The sequence below is a fragment of the Mya arenaria genome, chromosome 12 (assembly GCF_026914265.1).
Source record: "Mya arenaria isolate MELC-2E11 chromosome 12, ASM2691426v1".
Taxonomy (NCBI): domain Eukaryota; kingdom Metazoa; phylum Mollusca; class Bivalvia; order Myida; family Myidae; genus Mya; species Mya arenaria.
This window is the reverse complement of record NC_069133.1, coordinates 3078106-3100573: the sequence shown is the minus strand read 5'-3', so window position 1 is coordinate 3100573 and position 22468 is coordinate 3078106. Positions and strand designations below refer to the sequence as shown.

Sequence of the window (22468 nt, the reverse complement as noted above, 5' to 3'; positions counted from 1 at the left end):
CAAAATTGGTATATCTGTGATAGTGCAGCTTTAACCTATATTGCGCGCCTTTAAATTGCATCTATTCGACAAGCAAAATCGACCCAGCGTGTTTGTAAGGTGTATCCCTCGAGCAGTATAAAACGATACGAAGTGAGACGTGTGCAGATGAATGAATGAAACCTTATATCGCAGTTTCTGAAAGTTATTTTTCTTTTTGCATTTATATATAAATAGCTACGTTATTTAAACCTTCTCATTACATGATATCGGAGTGTATGCTTGTTTTGATGTTTGAAGCTGACACCCTTGCATTTAATTATAATAATAAAACACCACAAATAGATTTCTTTATTATCAAAATAAATGATGAAAGAGATTTATTCATTAGATATTTGCATGATCCACCCAAAATGTAATGTAAGCACTTTGAATGCAGAGTTATTTAATTATGTATTTGGAAAAGTGAAATAAAGTTTGCACAAATATTGTATTCATTGTGACAATTTATCGCATATGTGTGTTTTAGATACGACAAACGGTAGGTGTTTTGTTATAGCTAGAAATAGGAATTCTATTACGTCGCAGATTAATTCGGTAAGAAAAATATTATTTTGATTATCTGATATATTGTGAAAGCTGATACCATGTCTTATTTGAGAGATTATGTTGTATTTAAAAGTACTCAACATAATTACGTATCATTTTAAGTTAAGGAGAGGCCAGCAGTACTGTATCAAAAAAGGGAGACACTACATACTATTTTTATCCAACATTGACAAAAACCAAAACAGTATCAAGAAAGGTTTGAGGTGTTAATCTATCCCACGGGCACTGCGCTATAATGAAATTTTAAACTCGTAAATTTGATAGATCAATGTAAAACGGAAAACTTGTGAAGCCATCTTTTAAAAATAAAATTGCATATTGGGATTATGAATGAGATACGACAAAAACATTGGAAGAGCACATTTATGAAAAAAGTCGTTCAGTGTTTGTTATAAGTAATTCCAATCTATGAAGAGTAAAACGCATATTTATTGTAGGTTGGAGACGTTGATAGCCATTTCCCGATTCACTTTTGCACAGTATATGATTTATGTACATGGGGTAGAGTAATTATGTCTAAAAGTTTGAAATGTTATTCAAACTTGTAATGGGCAAAACGTATAATTTGTGTCGATGTAGACGTTGATAGACGTTTCGATGGTATAGGCTTGAGACGTTAATGGACGTTGTGTTAATATAGGCTGGAGACGTTAATGGACGTTGTGTTGGTATAGACTGGAAACGATGATACACGTTTCGCTGGTATAGAATGGAAACGTTGATAAACGTTTCGCTGGAATAGGCTAGAGACGTTGATACACGTTTCGCTGGTATAGGCTGGAAACGTTGATAGACGTTTCGCTGGTATAGGCTAAAAACGTTGATAGACGTTTCGATGGTATAGACTGGAATTGTTGATACACGTTTCGCTGGTATAGACTGGAAACGTTGATAGACGTTTCGCTGGTATAGGCTGGAAACGTTGATACACGTTTCGCTGGTATAGGCTGGAAACGTTGATACACGTTTCGCTTGTATAGGCTGGAAACGTTGATACACGTTTCGCTGGTATAGGCTAGAAATGTTGATTTATGTTTCGATGGTATAGACAGGAAACGTTGATACACGTTTCGCTTGTATAGGCTGGAAACGTTGATACACAGTTCGCTGGTATAGACTGGAAATGTTGATACACGTTTCGCTGGTAAAGGCTGGAAATGTTGATATACGTTTCGCTGGTATAGACTGGAAACGTTGATACACGTTTCGCTGGTATAGGTTGAAGACCTTAATGGACGTTTCGCTGGTATAGGCTGGAAACGTTGATAGACGTTTCGCTGGTATAGGCTGGAAACGTTGATAGAAGTTTCGATGGTATAGACTGGAATTGTTGATACACGTTTCGCTGGTATAGACTGGAAACGGTGATACACGTTTCGCTGGTATAGGCTGGAAACGTTGATACACGTTTCGCTGGTATAGACTGGAAACGATCATAGACCTTTCTTTGTGTGGGCTGGGGACGTATAAAGACCTTTCGTCTATACTTTTCTCGCACGGTGTGTGATATATGTTTCTAGGTGTATGTTTGTAAATGTTTATCTTTTTGAAAATAATGGCAACCTCTATCGTCTGGTTTGTTTGTAGGGTCCGTATGTGTGTGTGTGTTTGTGACATTTGTACGTTTGTGTCTCCCGTTCAGCTTCGTTTGGGCTCAAACCTTGTGCCTCAGAACAGAGATTTATATATTGAAAACAAATTGACAAATCCAAGCTCACGAACACATCTTCATTTTCAAATATATGTATAAACGGGAACCGTTATTGTCAAACAGTAACACATATGATAGTTGTTAACATAATATAACGATGGAAATATAATGTTTTAAATTTAGCAACTTTAAAGAACGTTAGGAAATGACCAAAGCAAATATTAAAAGCAAACTCAGAAATACCAAGATTTGTTCTTGTTTAAATTTAATAACAATCACGTTCATGTTGGTTCACTCCATTTTAATCGAGAGGATAGCGGCGGGTATTAAAGTAGGGGAGTGTTACCAGCATTTTAATACTCTTTTATGGACTTCTCATTTTTTATTTGCGAACAAACAAAAGAAAACAAATAGATGAACGATAAAAATGGATGAAATTCGAGACATCAATTTACTAACACTCAGATATTTTGATGGTTTGATTCAAAAAGCAAAAAACGGCACTTAAATATAATTTATATATAAGCTTAGCTATATCGTATTTTGCAGTTATAAGACTTCGAAACTTATGTCGTAAGCGCATTTTTTAAGATATATCTCATCAGTTGATTTGCACGACACTGAATTTGTCGATATATTTTGCATTAAGTACCTTACTTAATTTCGACATGATATCCAGTTCGAATGCGTCACTATACCAACACATCAAATTAAAACGCATTTTAACGATTCATTAAACGATGAAAAATTTAATCTTATATCTTTAGAAGGGTCTCAATGTAATAAGCATTTTTATTACAGTAGTACTATATTTATGAATAAATGCTTAATGATAAAAACAAATCACGACCATAGAACATCCCGTAGATAGAGTTATTTATATACTAGTTGAAACAGAATGTGCAGCTTTAAAGATGTAACTATGATATTTTACACCATTCTGTGGATAGACAGTCATTCTCGTCTAGGCTTACAACATAACAGGTATTGTATACTCTTTATATTGTAAACAGATGTTTATGCTTTAATGATGAAAGGCTGCAAACGGTCCGTTCATCGTCAACAGGAAACGGAATTTACAGTTGTTGTTTTTTAAACTGTACATAAATAACACTTCGAATGCTATTTCTTTGAAAATGCTTTTGAAATCAGTAAATACAAGTATACACAAGCATATGAATTCGGATTTGTTTATGCAAGTTGATTAAAGAAAAAATTGCCATGGTGCACTTTTTATTTCTTTTCCAGGAAAGGAATTACTCAAGTGCCCACAGAGTGGAATCATCGCATCAGAGTCAGGTAAGAAACTTAAGATAGCCAGAAACAGATCAATTGAATGATGGTTCTATTCTGCCTTTAGACACACGAACGCATTTACTCGTATCAGCTTTCTCTTCTTTCTAAAATTCGCCTTTTATGCATTTTCTTTTACGATGTCCTTTTTTGCAAAAGGTGAATTCCATTTAACAGATAGATAGATACTTTTTATTCCTCCATAAGTGAAGAGATTAACACATATACAGATGAATACAAAGAATATATACACACATCGATGATCAAAAGAACATTATGATATTGTATAGATGGACATTACGAACATTAAACATTTCGAGTAATCATTTACAAAACCAACATCTTCCATGCACATATAATTATGTATAGAAAGTCAGATGTAGTCTTAATTGACAAAATATATGAACGATAATTATTCAGGGTTATCTACACAAGATGTATTAAAAACAATCTCTTCATGGCCCTTTCTGTGTAAAATACAAGTGAAGCACATTTATCCAGATTAGTAATAGCCTAGCAAAGTAACACTAAGGATGCCTTAAACAAAACGAAAATTAAGACAGTTTATAGTGAAAACCGTTATTGAAGCTATTTAGTAATCTAAGGTTACACCTGCCGCAAGAGTCTCACTATGCTTTGATAACTATTTACAATCATCAAGGAAGTGTTTCGTAAAATCTCAAGTTTCACCTATTATCCTCTGTCGAATAGCTTATATAGTGTTCGTCGAGGTGTAATATTTATGAGACATTCACCGATTTAATAAGGCTTACTTTCACATTCACATTATCTTTGCTATCTTATGAACGTATTTATGTAAAGTAGAATTTTAATTCGCACTGTTTTGAATCACATAAAACCATAGGTCGCATTTTGTAAACCCTGCGCATCAATTATGTCATGTCAAAATGTAGATCTGACGATATAGGATTTTGATTCGCAGTAGTACAGTATGTAGACCTGCGGCATAAATCCTAAAAATGACATACTATACGAGATGGTTAGCTAATAATATATTCAAGGAAAACTTTTTCATCAGGTCAAAGCTTCCTTCACGAATGATACCATTTTCCAAGACTCCATCTAATGTATATTTGTATTTGCTTCGCTGATTACGAAACATATCAATAATTTCCAATATGTAGCCGATTTATCATTTAATTGACATGCTGGAGTGACATACTTTATAATGGGAACTATTTAATCAATAGCTTTTCTTTACTGCCTCCAATATAAACTTATTAGTTTTTACCTTCCAGTCGGAGTTAAACAAGCTGTCACATTGTTCCAACAGCGAATACTCCAAACTATCATGAATGATACCATTTTCAAAGTCTCCATCTGATGTAAATATTGTTTTTGCTGAGTACGAAACATATCCATTATTCTCCATATGTAGCCATTTGATCATTTAATTACTATGTTGGGGTGAAGTACTTTATAATGGGAACTTTTTTATCAATAGCGTTTCTCCACTACCTCAAACTATAAATTTATTCATTTCCACCTTCCAGTAGGGGTTAAACAGAGACATACCTACATAATCATAAACACTACAGAACTTATGCGAATTAGTAATGTATTATTGAGTATTGTTGTTGAATAACATAACCCAATATAGGTATGCGTAATACATCAACATTTAATTAGATATGAAAGCAATTCGTATACTCTTCGTAGACATTTCGTACCTGAATAAAACTGTCATGCATCAACATATAGTTTGCACATTATATGTATTATATTGAGCTGTCTGGATGATAATATAAATATGTATACGACAAACGAAAGGTCTAAGAAAGAAACAAGATGGGAAGTTGTATTCATTGATGTCAAACTTCAGATGGGAACACTGGTCATCAATTATTAAGATTAAAAGATGAGTTTACCTTCATAATGCAACGAATGCAAAATTGGTAACACATAGTAATTGCAGACCAAAAACACTTACATGCTATATGTACCTGAAAGCTCACTGATATTTTCATGATTTTTTCCCACAATTCATGTCATAGCCTAGCCCAGCGATCAGCTAGGGCAAACAGTCGCTCAAGTTAGAAAACTGTTCTGATAAGTTTCCCAGTTCTTTCATAGCAAATACACTGCATGCAGGGAACCAAGACACATAAGTAAAATTACATGAGTGACTGTTTGTGTTAAGTGCAACTGTTTAAAGAGACTAGACACCAGATGGTGCAATTGCAAGAGAAAAGGGAAATTGGAATATTATTAACTGACTGATATATCACATCACTAACGACACATTTATAGAGTGCAGTTTTGGCGTAGATATTTATACTCAGTAAGTTTAAGAATAGCGGCGATATATACATCGACACTCATCACTTGCCTTTCGCATGCTAAATATACCTACTTCATGGCTTTCCAAATGAAAGGACAGTAAAGAAGCAGAAAACTGCTGCGAAACAACGTAGACACAGATTATTATCGGTTATAAAATTTATCGATGAAACACTAAAATTAACACTGCTGGAAAAAGCCAACGAGTTCGCTTAAACGCTTTTGACATGTTCGTGTGTGAAACGATTACATGCCTTGCAAGGTGTTCGGAAAAACATTTCGCGCTATTTTTAAACAGGGAATCCGCTCCGCGCTTTTTGAAGAGGGGTAGCTCAGCTGAGACAGTGTTTTGGGCGACATGATTGTTGAGTTTATTCTTTAAATCATATAAAATGATATATTATCAACCACAATCTAATTTATTAGGCTTATTTTGAGGAAACAATATTTTTCTGAATTTGGGACGTTTCGGAGTCTCGTCCCTTTAAACTTAGAACAGGAGAAATAAACAAGATCATTTATTCATTTTAAAGATTGCAAAATATGAGTGATGCATATTGGTTTTCTTATTTTAACATAATAACATGTAAGGTATTTGTGAGAGTATGTATTGTACATGTACGAATCATGTGTCCAATGCCATACGTAAGGATATTGTTCACATGTTTCAATATCGTTTCACTCAGACATAAGATCAAACGTACATATGCAAGAAACTTTTCACAATTGAGCTTACGATTGTTGAGAATTAAGCTTACAGCATTAGATCCTATCGTTTAACCTGACCGTTAACCATTGATTTTACACTGATTAGAACCACATCGACGTAGTGTTTTACAGCGTAGAATGATGTGTTAATGATGATTTTGTATTGATATTTGTAAACACAAGCATGTTGTCTGTCTGCAAATCCCGAGTAATATTGTCAAAGTTAATACTTCTAATAACAACAGTTCATTGATTACAGCATCAGGTAGAATAGCCTATATTTTACACAGTTCTGCATTACACCTACGCTTTTATAATTTTATTATATAATGCATAATTGTTTGATTTGTTGCAATTCATATCCTCCCGTTGTCGCGAAACTCAGGAATTACCATAATCGAATTCTTCATAATACATGTATATGAACCATATTTCACACTGTAACAAGTGGGTGGACTGAAATAATGAGAGCTTTACATTGTATTGTAGGACTCCTTACGTGTCAATTGTGCTTGACTTTGGCTATCATTTCACTATCTGATTAATAAAAGCATTGCCAACCAGAAAAAGACACAAAATGATGAATTATTAGTGTGATGTACTCGTAAAAAGTAAATTGAGATAGACAGACAGTTTGACACGCTGTGTTCCTCCGCTCGGGATCTTTTCAAATTAACGGCAACATAATCAATTCCAAAACAATAACTAGGTCTACGGTATTTTGGATCTATCTACATTACTCTTGATCACGCAGGCTTAATGTTACGATGAACGACGTTCACCTTTGATCTTAAGAGGGAAAAGATATTTTGGAACCAAAATGATACCTTCTCCTCACTTTGATCCTCCTTGCCTGCATATGAGGAAATGTTACTGATTGAGAATGGATTAAGGTCTTTTGAGTTTGAAAATGTTATTGTGTATGTTTAATACGTCGTTCAAATGACAATGTTTTATGATCGTTCAGGAATATTTGAAGTTCTTTGATCAAAATGGCTTAATGCAAAATAATTGTTTAGTAGTTATTTGTCTCTTAGCAATTCAAAAAAGATATTTCAAGGATGCTTGTCTTTGATGTTTAAGAATCAGAGAAGTTCCAGGAAACCACAGCGACTGAAAGTTTTATCCCATGTGCCGTTAAAATATAATTTGAAACATATGGATACTCATGCAATTAAAAAAGATTATCAGCCCGTTATATATATACACTCTGTGTTCGTTGCGTTTTTCCGTCTACTTTGTACAATGATACTCTCATAACACTACATGAAGACATACAATAAAAGTACAGGGACAAGCCCAGTGGTCGAAAATAATAAAACAAACCACGTATACGGACAATGTTTTAAACATTGTTAAGGCGGGCTAATTCAAATATTTGTCTTTAAATGATTTTATCGTACCTTTTAAGAGCTTGTACTGTTGATCCGGCTTGATTATTCGATTATCGGTGATGTTTGTATTCTGGCGTTCAGTACTTCTTAACTTTATTCTTCGTTGTTGTCAAGTTGATGCGTGTTCTTGTGCGGCTAATTGGTTTTTAATTTTGTAATTATTGATAAATGATGGAACAATCGTGGTGTTATGGCCATGCAGATTAGTTTAAGCCCCCAGAAGACACGGAATTAGTGAAATCGTGTTTCACTGACAGTTCCAAGGCGGTAATCCCATCATTTATCAGTAAAGCGTTTTGATGACTGTGTGGTTTGTTTGTAGTGTTCTTCTTTGTAAATGTGGTGTTTATATATTTGTGTCTTTAGTTCATTGTCGTTCTTGCCCTTGCTTTATACCTTCCAATAGAGTTTAATTTTCAATATCTTAACAACTGGGATAGTTGCAATTTGCTCGCTTTACAAGCACATTTCCGTGTCATTGTCTGGTATACAATAGGCGACCGTTGGCGTTGGATTCGCGCCGCTCTTGCTTTCAAAGTGCTTTAATGTAAGAAATAGAGAAATCATTTAAAAAAATGAGTAAAAGTTTGGATTATTCAAGTCATCACGAAAAGTAGTTTCCTTGAGAATCTTTAAAATAATGATAACTACATTTCGGTCATCAATCCGGACAAATGGGATTCCTGAGGGTAATCCGGTTTCCCCTACAACACAACACCACACTACTCTCGCGTTACATTAATCCAGTGACGTGATTAAAGTAAATATTGTAATCACTTGTTTGAAGTCGTTGTAAAATATTCGTTTAGACTACAACTACATTAATAAGCCGAGTAGCTAACACAAACCATGTTTAAAGGCACACTGACCGACATCCAACTTACAACTAGGGACATAAAAAACTTACTAGACAACCGACACATTAAACAATTGTTAAAAAGCGTTATCAATAATTGGGTATGAGTGGTGAAAACATGAGTACCGCTTATTTACCGTCGCATCTAGATAAATCCTCTCGCCAAGGAGGTATTTGCAGATGATATAGTGTTATATGTTTCGGGTTAAAACAAAAAATGTAAAACAACTGGAAATTGTCCTGAAACGATGGTTTTAAAGCTGTTTCAACGTGGTATTTCTGTCGAAAGTACAACACATATATGACTGAATTATACTGCTATGTATGTATTATCTTACCTACTTTGCAATTATTACACTTGCATGTGTTAACGTGTAAGCAGGTATGGCTGGACATTTACAACATATTTCGGTCGTCCAGTGAGCAATATGAGAATCATCTCCATAATTTTAACGACCCTTTTTTCTTAGGTTGTAGTAAACTACTGTGGTTAGACATTGGATTGCCGAACCAAGGGTTGCAGGCTTAATCAACCGCCTTACTTCTAAGCTATAAACGGATGAATTTCATAGAGTACCTCTTTCAAGGGTTTCAGCTAGTTTGTTCACTATTCCCTAAAAACAAACAAACTAGAAATACTGATTCTGTCAGTGGGGCTTACGTTCATGGATAGCCCAGTGGCGTTATGAAATGAGCGTACATCTTCTCTGGTAAACCAAGGTATAGGCGTCTTTGTATCGCAAGTACTGAAATGATAAATGAGACATGCGTCAGAGCCGGTATATATAAATTATAAGAGCCCATGGCCAGTACTGTTTGGTAGAAGTTATGTTATTCTGATAAGGAAAAATGCACCAGTGCCGGCATTAACCGTCGATATGAAAGGCTGCCAATATCCTTTAGTTTTCCCCTGCCAGAATGAATTGCCAATTGCATGCGTCTAAAGTAGTTACTATTTGGTATTTTATTGAAAATGTACAGTATTTGCCTCAGATTTGAAACCATTTACAGAGCTCAGATATAAGCTGGTTCAAATTAATTCAATTCATCTAATGTTATTCACTATGAATCCTAAATGATAAATCTTCCATTTGTGATGCAAAAGTCAAATTCAAGAATACATTCAAAGGCAAACCTGTAACAACAATAAGATAGGTATATTGATCACTCTGCTTATGAATCTTTCTAAAGATTATTACCCAATGTAGCACAGTAATCATTTTAACCTCAATTATATGTTCTTATCTTCAAATTGTTTGCATATTTTCAGACATCACAGTTCACAAGGCCACATGTTTTGTCTCTTTTTATAGTGACTTTACTTTGAAAAACGGATTGTGTATCGATATATTACTCAGGGAACAAAAATAAATAATGTGAATTTATCTCAATACACAGTAAAATGCTTTACGTTCAGGAATGTAATGCATTGTTATATCAGCAGATTTAGCTTTTAATATGAGCACTGATATGTATTATCAAAATAAATGACTGACAATTTATCACATTTCAACATTTTCTGGCTGCCAGATGGAAAAATAGAAACTGCATGGATTCTGTCATATTTCCTCTGATACAAATATTTGAGAAAACAATATATAAAATTGTCCAATGTGATCTCGAGAGTTCTGTATAGTCTTTTCTTGCATAAGTCCAATAATAAATAATGATAATGAATTTGTATAGTTCTTCAAGGTCTCAAATTTTCGCTCCTTAGTTCGCAGTGAAAATATCAAATTTGTTTTTCACAAGCATGTACGAACCTCCACTGTGTGAAATAAAATAGCTTCAAAATGCCCGTGTCAATGAAAGCAGCTATACAATATATTTGACTTGCAATGGATATACCAATTAAAGCATTAATCGAGTTTTTCTGCCCGGCAGCACTGCTTTGTATATTAACGACTATAAAACGGTAGTAAAAGCAGCATATAAATCTGACATTCCGATAATGTTGACTGTTTTAACAGTGTAAATCGATGTGGGACCCGTTTCCAGCTTGCTTCAAGGTTTATACTGAAAGCTGTTAAAACTCTTTAATTTTCATACATAAATTGTTTTTGAAAGCTATTGATGTGTTTCCTGTATTATACGTTTTCATACTCAACATATCGGTCTTAAATTAAAACATTTAAAGCATATTATCTTGATCCCGGATAAATGCAACCCTGACAGCTTATTTTGTTTTACACATGACATTATGTGTAAATAAGTCTATTTTAAGTCAGAAAATGAGCCTCTCCACAATGAAATTGGAACAAATACTTTCTTAATTGTCAACACAAGTTACAAGATACAAGAATCTTTATCTAAAGTCGGGTATATGTTAATAAGAAACATAAGCTCAATGAGCGATTTCCGACATGATTAACAAATATACATTTCATTTCGAAACATAGTAAAGAGCTGGTGACCTGTAAAGCATATATTTTATAAAGGGACAATATAGGAACTAGTATTCACAAAAGCCGTTTCTTAATTTATTTATGCATGCAATTACAAAAAGTAATATGAATTTGATAACTGTATACAGTTAACATTAAGTATTATCGTTTTCAATTTGTAAAAAAAAGTAAGTATTATAATGTTTATGGGATTTACAGCTTGGTACAGTGATGTTTAGTTGGTAAACATGTTATGATTAATTCAGCTTTGTTAGAAAAAAATGCTGAGAGGAGGTACTTTATTCTTAAGTTAAATACTATTAGTTGTTGTTGATATTGTCAGAAACAGTAGCGTTCAAAGGCATGGCTACTCCTATGATTGGGTCGAACCCTACCTACCGGTAATCATCCAAATCTCTGTCCAGCCACCGTCCTAACAATATCAGCACCTACCATTGAGCAAGAATGCTATTTAAGATGCCAAACCGCATCAACCTTAGCAAAACTTGCCGAAAAGAAACCACAAGATAATAATTAACGACCCACCTAGCCTGTTTCTCTTTTAGCGCTGATGAGTTGAAAACCATAAAGCAATGCCATTTTCCGCGCTGCTGTAAACAACATATCCTATGTTTAAATTCCGTTTACTTTTTTAGATCATTTAATTTAATACAGCGAAAATCAAAACCTTATTATACAGAAACAAATAATAACATTTGCTTTTTAATAAATCGCTATATCACACTCTGATGACTTTATTTTATATGTCATCATTAAATCTTTTTTATTATATGTAATGTCATAAAATATGTTTACAACAAAATCAATGAGTTAAAACTATTCGTCTTCTAATAATTGCGAGAGAAAAAAATATATTGTACTCACATAAAGATTTATCAAAACGAGAAAGAAACGTAGGAATGGCAGCAGAGATATTAATTGACAAATATATATTGTAAATAAATTGCTTACAAAAAACTGTTAAACCAAAGAATTGGAGCCATCCATATTTAACATTGTATCAATTTCAGAGTGCCATTTAATCATGAAGTTCTAATAACCTTAAATGGAATGCTGTTTAATGCGTTTTATTATGATTGAAAATAGGTATATGAATATGACACACATTATGCAAAGTTTAAACTGTTTAAGATTATGCAATTCCATGTTTCTCTTTTTGGCTTGGAATGCTTAAAGATGCACTCTTACTCCCATATAAGATTTAACACAATTAATACTATTGTTTTGATATATAAAAAAGGATGAATAAATATCAAAAACAATGGTTCTTGTGAAAGATGCCATGTATAATTTGAAAGAAATGCACAAATAGACGGTTTTTCTATCTTATGGGATGATAGTAGATCACAGTAAATCTTTAAGCATTCACCAATCATTTAATATTTTTGCAGTTGCAGCTATTAAATACACGGTTTCAATCATGTTATCGGTGATTAATATTTTTTCATAAATGCATCATTCAGTAAGTAGTCATTTTTTTTGTTGTACATGTGTACATGTATTGGTTGTGATTAAGAGTGTCACTTTAAAGCTGCACTCTCACACGTTTTGACAACTTTTTTATGTTTTGTCTTGGAATGAGCCAAATTTTGCAAAAATGCAGGGAAACCAGTATTTCAAGACTGCTGCCAAAAAATAAGACCGATCAGTTTTATATGTAAGTTGAAAAATTGATGTTCTATGCATTTTTATTTAACCTTTAGTAACGGTTTAAGCCATGAAACATTAATTTTCTAACGGAATTCTGAAAATCTGCAATCTGATCTTTTGTCAGCAATCTTTTATTATTGATTTGCAGATATTAACGTTAAGTGTTGCAAAAAATGAAAAAAAGGTGTAAGAACGGTATATCTGCGAGAGTGCAGCTTTAAGCATTAATTCATTTCAATTCACCAACACATGTGTTCATTTCTTAAGACACCTGCTCTGAAATGCAACAGTAGTCTCATGATAACTGTAATGAATAATATGGTTGTGGTATCTTTTTAGTGTGCTTCTTTTTCTGTTTCTGGGCTATCCAGTGACAGTGTCGTCAAAATGAGGACTGAATAAGTACTTCGTTTAACTAAAGATGTCCTTGTATTTATTTGATCAATTACCTTTTCTGGTTCAATGCCATCCAGTTACAGTGTTGTAAAAAGAGAACTTAAACAAGTAGCAGATTTTTCTAAAGATTTCCCCGTTTTTTTCTGTTTTATTTCATTCATTGGACAGACTGAACAACATATATCAATGCAAGCATAGAAGCAGAAAACAGCGGGTCCATACTACGATAACAAGACAAATGTCTGAATAAGAGAACGCAATCAAGGTTACAATAAAAGAAATAAGTTGTCAATATGTAATCGCCGGAAAACATCTTTATAAATATAATCATGAAAGCGAACATAAATGAAAGACAATCCTGTATTCTAATATGTTTATGATACACATATGTTTACATGGAATGCTTGTCACAAATCTATTCTAATGTCATTTTCATGATATGAACGCTGTATCAATGGGCAACGAACACACAAATAAGTAATCAAAGACGGTAATTCAATCATTTATCGGTCAAACTATGTTTATGGTTGTTGTGTCTGTTCGTGGTGTTTGTATTTGTGTATATGACTGTCACTGTGACTCTATAACTGAGGATAACACATACTGGTGCAATACATCATATAATACCCTAATGATGAACGAATTTCTCTTGTAAATAAGGTTTTGGATTCACAGCTAAGAGGGAACGAATAATACAGTTAAAAAGCGCCAGGATATCGCCAATATCATTTATATTTTATCATATTTATATTATATTTTCTTATTCAAGGCTTAACATTTTCCCTGAGATAATGAGTAGCTTTTAAAATAAAGATTACAGAAAACCATCGGTTATTAACTCTTTCTAAAAGCAAAACAATAAAATACATTATATACCAATGGATTTTGTTTTATCCCTGGAGAGAGAGGTGATTCATCATGATTATGTAATCAATGACAGGAATTTAATTGACACCAGACACTGATCTACAGTTGTACAAATGGGCCTGACACGACCATATCATTTTGTTGAAAATATTACATTCTATCCAGCATTTCGTGATTGTTATATTATGTTTATGATATTTACATTTTTAATTTCGATGGTGCCTTTTCTCGAAGCGTAAGTATCGTATCTTGTAGAAGTGATTAATATATTAACAATTTAAAAACATATTATTATTCATTTTCATTTGCAATTATATTTTCTTAGTTGCCCTTGCAAAACGATAAAAATTCACTTACAGAACTAAACAGAATAGTCTATGTGTTTAATATTGCATAAGACTCCTATAACATTTCCAATTGTGACTTTCATTTTCATTTAACTCATATTCAAAGATACATGTCGTCCCGCATTACATAGTTAGCGTTTTATTGTAAATACCATCTGTGAATAGACCTTCTATGAACAAACCTCTGTAATATAGAGTATTCATAGAAACAGATTTTGAACATATGTTTAAAACGATACCTCTTCAGATAACATCATCTCGTAGTTGCCAAAAAAACGGATGTCCATTGTGAGTATATGTTCAAATATCTCAGTATGAAAAATGTTGACGTCAATGTACATAACACAATTCTGTTTCAACACAATATTACGGTTTCATTTGCTATGCAAATTAATGACCGCTAACTGAAACTTATGAAAATGACGTTATTTTGTGACATATTCATTACATTACAAATACAATAATTATATGAAATACAATAGTCATTTCTGTTTGAAATTGATCGACAGAAAATGACTAATATTTAGAAAAAAATTATCGCGTCGCGTGTAAGATATATTTTATGCACTTAATATAGATCCATTTGATTCATATCACCAATGCGTATACAAATAAAATTTCAAAACACATTGCATTACAGAAATATAACGTTACGTATTTTACTCATGTCTAGCACCAATTTAGATCTGCAAATCGTTTGAATGGGCTATAACGGAAGATAAAGCCGTAGACGACGTACAACAATTCTACAAATATCTTCTAGTTAAAAAGGTGCATTTGATAATAGAAGTGCGTGGTAATATGTTTAAGGTACTTGTGTAACAGATTGGAGAGATATCGTACTAACTGTTTTGAACTAAAAATTAGCATATATATATATTATCATGCAAGAATTGGTGTTTGTATTCATATTGTGTCCAAATGTATAATTGAAATATCCAAATAAATATTGTTTAAACCAATAAAAACACACATTAATGTAACCACAAGAGCTACCAAATAAATTTAAGGTTATGGACAATTCAATATATTTAAAACTGGTTTGTACAAAAGCTCTAAACATTAAACTTTATTTTTAAAATTATGTTCATTTACCTCAATGAAAGCTTGCTTGAGGTACGTTTTAGATTTTATAACTATGTGAAAAATGCCAGGTTGTGTTTGAGCGATGTTTAACACTTTTTAAAACTGAGAATTCTACTTCTAAATTTATATTTTAAGTATGACTGATGCAAATATTCAAACGTTGTTATACTTTGAATTCGATTCTAACACATGCATCAAACAAACATATTACATGAATATTTAGGAGATAAATATATGTTCTGCTCAATTATAAGTTTGCTGAATTCCGGCCTAATGCAAAATAATTTATTGACCATTAACGGTGTTTAACTTCACCTAACTCTTTAACATAAGTATGCAAAGTAAAATATATTCTAGGTTGAAATGCCACGCGTTTCTATTGATTAAACAGAATAATTCTATTACGAAGAAAGGGTTTAGGAAATACATGCTTTTCATTTTTATGAAGCGCTAGAAGCTCATTCTAATCTGAGTTTTGCCTTTTTACATTGCAATTAATAACGCAAATACATAGTATTTTGTACACAAGAGCAAATGTAGCTATGAATTGTTCACTGGTTTGGATTAATTATGCTGTCAATGTTTCTCACGTAAATGCCATTGTAGACGAAAACTAGAAAAAAACTGTAGGAATTTAACTTAACCAAAGGAGAATTTTGTGCCAGTGGCTTCATTGACTTTAGGAAAAAATGATGCGGCAAGACTGTATATGTTCAAAATGATAAAAAATAGTGCACGAAAGCAATTTTAAATGAAATAAGGCAGGAATAAATGACCAAATAACATAGTCGCCATTTAATAAATGAAAATTGGAAATGTCGAACGTGTTAACACAATTAAGAATAACAATTGGATTTAATCAGTTTGTTTCATGATACGTGGATACTAAATTACCCCTTTCTTTCAGAGATTACTCTGGTTCCCTTGATTCGTTTTCCAGATTAGAAGAGAAGGCCACGCTTGCTTGCTGACACTGTTTTAAGCGTTGGCAGGGTAAATCAAAATCATTGTTATTTTGTTTGAATTTCTGCGAAGTTTGTTCTACATATTAGTCAAACAGTTTAGAAATACACTTGATGATATAACATATATTCGAGCAGTTGTTTTAGTCTGTAATTTGATTTGCACGAAAGAAAGTAATTTGATTTGTACCATAGATACCCCTGTTTTTATTTGTTTTGTTACCTTTCCTGGTTCTGGACTATCCAGTAATAGTGCTGTAAAATGAGGACAGATCAAAAACATGTATGTACAAAAAATATCCTTGTTTGTATCGTTGTATCTTGCTCATTTGGAAGACAGATCAACACATATCAGTGCAATCATAGAAACAGAAAACAGCGGGTCCATACTACAACAAGACAATGGTCTGAATAAGAGGACGCAAGCAAGGTTTCAATGAAAAAATATGACATGTAGTAATCGCTGGAAAACAATTCATCAAATATAATCATGGAAGCGAACATGAATGAACGACACTCCTGAATAATGATCTGTTTATGATAAACATATGTTGACGTCAATGTCATTTTACACTATATGAATGCTGTTGAAATATACAATGAACATTCTAATGAGTAATTCAAGGTGGTAAGCCCATCATTTATCGGTCAAGCTATGTTTATGCGTGCGTCATCTGTTTGTGGTGTTTGTTTTTGTGTCTACGGTGTTTATATGTTAGTGTCTTCAATTCACTTTTGTTTGTGCCATTGCCATGTAATTCTATAGAGGGTTAAGTTTTAGGTTTTTACAACTGGGGTGTCATTTTATTTTTTCATTGTTTAATTGAAAACCGACACTTGACAACACCTTCGCACCACTACAGCCATTCGTCTGTTGATATGTGAGGTGGTTACTGACTGCAACTCTCCCCGTTGGTGACTCTATTCAGATAACACATACTGAAGTGGTACGTCTTATATTATTTTAATGATGAACAAATTTCCTTTACGAATTGGGTTTTCAATTAATGACTAAGTGAAAACGATTTCCCGTGTTCAAAAGTGTCAAAATATTGCTTATATATTTTGTATTTCACTACATTTGTATAATATTTTGTAATTTAATGCTTAACATTTTTACTGAGATGATGGGTAGCTTTGAAAATAAAGGTAGCAAAAAGATCATTGGTCATTACCTTTAACTTAATGCAAAACAATAAAATGTATTATATGTCTGGAGAGATTGGTGATTCATCATGATTTTGTTATCACTGACAGGAACTTTATTGACACAAATACAATGATTTACAGCTGTATGAACGGATCCTAACCCTGCTTTTACTTAGGAATGCCACGCATTGTAATTACCTAAATCCTTTTGATTCTATCTTGGGATTTTAATGGCGAAGGTCGCAATCATTAGTATGTATATCTTCATAATAGTGTTCAAAACTAGCAGAGCACAACAATCGATGGTTACATGACCGTCAGCTACTAACAATTCTACTATTATTTTGTTACATAATGTGTATGATATTTACATTGTTAATTTCGATGAGGCTTTCTTTTTGTATGGATAAGCAGCGTATCTAGTTGGAATTATTACTATATACAAACAACAACAACATGTTATTCCTTTTCATTTAAAATGATAGCGCTGTATTGCTCTTGCAAAAGCGATAACCTTTTAGTTACAGAACAGAATAGTCAATGTTTAATATTGCATAAGCCTCCTATAACATAACAAATTCTGACTTTCATTTATATCTAATTTATATTCACACACATGTCTTATGTCTGGTATGATTCATTTATAATTTTGTTGTAAATACCCTCCGGGAATAGACCTTCTATTGAACAAAATGCTGTCATGTCGAATGAACATCGAAACAGAGTCTGAACAGATGTTCAAAACGACGCCGCTTCAGATAACATCACCTCTTAGTTCCCAAACAAACATATGTCAATTGTGATTACATGTTAATATATCTCAGTTCGAAAAACTGTTGACGGCAATGTAATTTAACAAACACATTTCATTGTGTCTCAGAATATCCTACAAAATAAATAGAAAAAAACACACTTAAAAATGCATTGTAGATGAAATTAAGATCAAAACTGCAAAAAGAGGGATCTAAAAGCGAATACCGTAGTCTTACTCTAATATTGTTGAATTTATTAATATATTCACAACACCATATGTTACTTCAATTTCTCAAAGAGTAATTTTGGGAACATTTGCACCTTTAACGGCACATTGTGTATCGGTTTATGATAAAAATTACTAGATTACTTCAACGCTAGGTGTTTTTCTAGATGAATATAAGGAGGTTTTTTGTTCAAGAATGAATGCATATTTCTAAAAACAGATTTAGTCTATCTAAATGCAATGTATTTAAACAAGTTATATCCGATAATGTCTTAGATTTAGTTAGATGTAGCTTCTTTTTGTTTTGTATACGGAAACACAAGCTGGAAAACGAGTTGACGAGTTGTTTGAGGGATATCCAGCTTGAAATTCATTTCTTTGGTCTTTATTATCAGCAAATTTTGAAGGCGATTATGAAGAACTGATGTGAATCAATTACCTAATGAACTTAAAAGTATAATCGGCCTAGACTTTTCTGCACCTAGTGGGCTACCATTTTTTAAATATAGGTCGAATAACTCCCTTTGTCTATGATTTAGGGATATAACCAGTATCTTACACTATCTTGAATAGTTCTTCATATATCAATTCAAACATATTTAAAGTAGATATGTTCGTTTAGAAAAACATGTAAACCATCAGCCTTACCAAATTTCAATTCTTTAACAACTTTTTGTTGAAAGAGAAAATAATCAATATGTTGTGCGTTTTTTTTCATCGTTATAATACTTTTTTAGTTTTATATAGTATTTTGAAATTATTGTATAGGTCTTTTAATGATGCTTCAACATCAGATTTGCTTTTATTATTTAATATTGTCCGGAATTACTTTCGGTTAATTTTTAAAGATTCTCAATATTATGATTTTTTTCTTGTTGAATTGAGAGTTTTCTAAAACGCTTTACTTCCTTTATTTGAATTATTGTACGTTTCCATATTTCTTGTTTTACTTATAAATCATAATTTACCCGATGAATTGTTTAGTAAAAAGCAATGGATTTTTAAAGGAGCTATCGAATATTAATTAGTTTTGTATAGAAACTATATCAATTGTTAAGTGAATCTATCCAGCGACCTTGCTGCAGATATCTTCAGGATTTTTTTATCGTTATCATGTTTGCGTTGTTATGCATTGTAGGAGTACTAACGTTATTTTATGGCTATTATTATTGCATGTCATACGGAACAGGTACCATACGTTAACAGCCATAAGCTGTAATTACAGGGAATTAAAGTATGTATGTTTAGCATGTTCGCAATTAGAGAGTATCACTTAATTACTATCAAGTTCTATATGTTTGTCATGGAATGTTGTTAATTCGTTTTAGTATAATTGAAAATAAGAAAAATGTATGTAACACGCATAACAAACCAAATATTAAAAAATCCATTTTGATTAGGAAATTTCATGTTTCCTTAGCAGGATTGACTTGGAATGCTTCAGCATTGTGTTTTTCCTTTTGATTCACAGAGATGTGATTGTTTTCGTAACATGCTTCCAAATGCATTCCGTGATATAGAATACTTGTAGTATTGACATTCAATTTGTAATATGGGTATGGTTCTCTTTTTATGAATATAAATATGAATTTTTTGAATGATTTTAGTCATTATTTAAGACCGATTGCCAGTGTATTTTTTCCGACTTGCAAAACATTAACATTAATGAACACTAATAGATGCTTGGTTGCAGTGACTAACGAACGAAATGTTTTAAATATGATCAAAACATATTTTTGTGCATCAGCAGCTATAACTTCACAGCGGGCTTGAGCGTTTTAGGTATTGAGCTTTTAAAAAAAATACAATTTCATCATTTAAAATTTATTTATGTATTAATATTTTACAGTATTGTCTTGTAAAGCAGTGTAAGAGATGGGTGAAGTCTTTTGAATATCTTTAAGAAAAAATGGCTGTTTGCAATGATCATATGTGTTTTAACCTTAAACTGAACGATTGCTTTCCTTCATGTATAAAAGCTTACTTTCATTGTTTCTATTTTTTCAAAAAGTCACAAAAAACTTTTATGTTTTTAAACATACAAAAGGAATTATACTAACTGTCTTGATAAGTTGACAAGATTTTTATAGCTATTCAGGTAATCTAAATACGTTGTTTTAAACACATCAGGGCTGCAATATGTTATTTAAGTCCTAGTACTACTTGAAGATAAATTATAAAAAGAAAAACATGTAACCCTAAGCCTTGTTCTTTCAATTAAAATAATAAAAAATAATATTTTAAATATGTGAATTGTTTCACGCTTACATTTGGCACGCATGTTGAACACTAATAACGATTGCGTTAGATCGACAAATAGATGCGTTTGACGATCTCACACATTCCATGTATATGTTAAACATATAAAACATACACACAAATGAAAAAAATTGCTTACAAATGATAGAAGTGTACAATTTATGAAAAAGTCATTCCCAGGGTTGATATTGAAAGAGGCATTCTATATTGTATACAACTGGCGGAAATAAACAGTTTTCAAATTCGTTTGTTTATCAAAATAAAAATTAACCACGACTTCATTCGAATAAGCCTATTTACCATAATCAAAGTAAGTCCAATGCATACGAAATTGCGATTAAATTACCATAAATAAGGTCAAAACAAAAGCATTCAAACCTTTGCGCTTCAAGATTTACTTATAAACTGATTGCTATTTTTATTATGTTGTCCTAGTCAGTAATTAATAATGTGACAACGTTGTTCGTGATAAATCATTACTTTTGTAATCAAGGACACAAACTTAATTGACAAAAGACACTAATTGACAGCTTTACAAATATTTTTGACTCGACTCTAATAATGCCTTCTCTTAGACACGTCATTTATTGAAATAACTTGACACCTTATGATTTTATCTTTTTTTGGTTACAACCGTGCTCATGTATGTCCGTAATAAAAGGTAGAAAGAAACTGCAGAAATCAACAATATATTGTTCCGTGACAGTCAGCTAATACTTTTTTATTTTCGTCAGCTCTTACATATGGTAATCTTTATCGTATCATAATATTAAGAAAATTGCAACGTTATTATTTGTTTCTATAGTGTGTATCTCGTATAAACACGAAACATATTCCGTAACATTGATGAATAAATTGCAGGCAGCAATTATTGATGTTTAGTTGTGTATAAGCCTGAAATATAAATCATCGTGCCTTGCATTTATAGCTAGATTATATTCAAAGACACGTGTCTTTTGCTTGACATGATTCATTTAAAGCTTTTGTTGGAAATGACGTCTGGGAATTGACTGGCTATGGAGAATACTGAGTCCCAAAACAAACGGATGTCAATTGTGATCATATGATAAAATGAACAAAAGACTTATTACCATCGCGTTGAGTAAAAGTATAATTTATTCAAAAACCATATGTTTCCCCCCTTCCTAATAGAACGTTTTTGAAAATACTTACCTTTTCGATATATTGTGTATTGGTTTATAATCCAGAGCTTTAACAGAGTACTTATTTCGCGTTTTTTTTATCTCAATAACTTTTAGGAGGCAATAAGTACAAGAATGTATGCACGTCTTTAAATCAGATTGAGCTTTTCTTAAAACTGCAATGTATGTAAATGGTATCTGATAAAGCCTATGAAATAAGGATTTAGCGCTTCTGTTGTTCTTTTATATACTGCTGCACGAATAGTATAACATTGCAGAATCAGAGTGTAAAATGCACCCTCACTCCCAAAGAAAGAGTACCACAATAAAATATTTTTATTTATTAACCGACGAGGATCAATAAATATGGTAAACAATGGTTCTTAAAAAGGAGACCGTGTTCAGTTCGAACGAAAGATGCAGAAAACACGGTAT

At 32.4% G+C, this 22468-nt stretch overlaps 1 protein-coding gene across 20 annotated transcripts in view; it reads left to right on the top strand.

Annotated features, from left to right (window-relative positions):
• Window positions 1–22468, top strand: part of LOC128211285 (dopamine receptor 1-like) — a 342707-nt gene that overhangs the window by 6185 nt on the left and 314054 nt on the right. For 15 of the 20 annotated variants that reach the window (XM_052915917.1, XM_052915928.1, XM_052915925.1 and 12 more), the window contains exons 1-2: window positions 527–576; window positions 3488–3538. Coding sequence is in view for 2 of the 20 variants with exons in the window: in XM_052915930.1 (XP_052771890.1) it covers window positions 496–520; window positions 3488–3538 (76 nt within the window). In the remaining 18 variants the exon portion in view is untranslated. The other 5 variants (XM_052915930.1, XM_052915931.1, XM_052915905.1 and 2 more) reach the window with 4 other exon arrangements.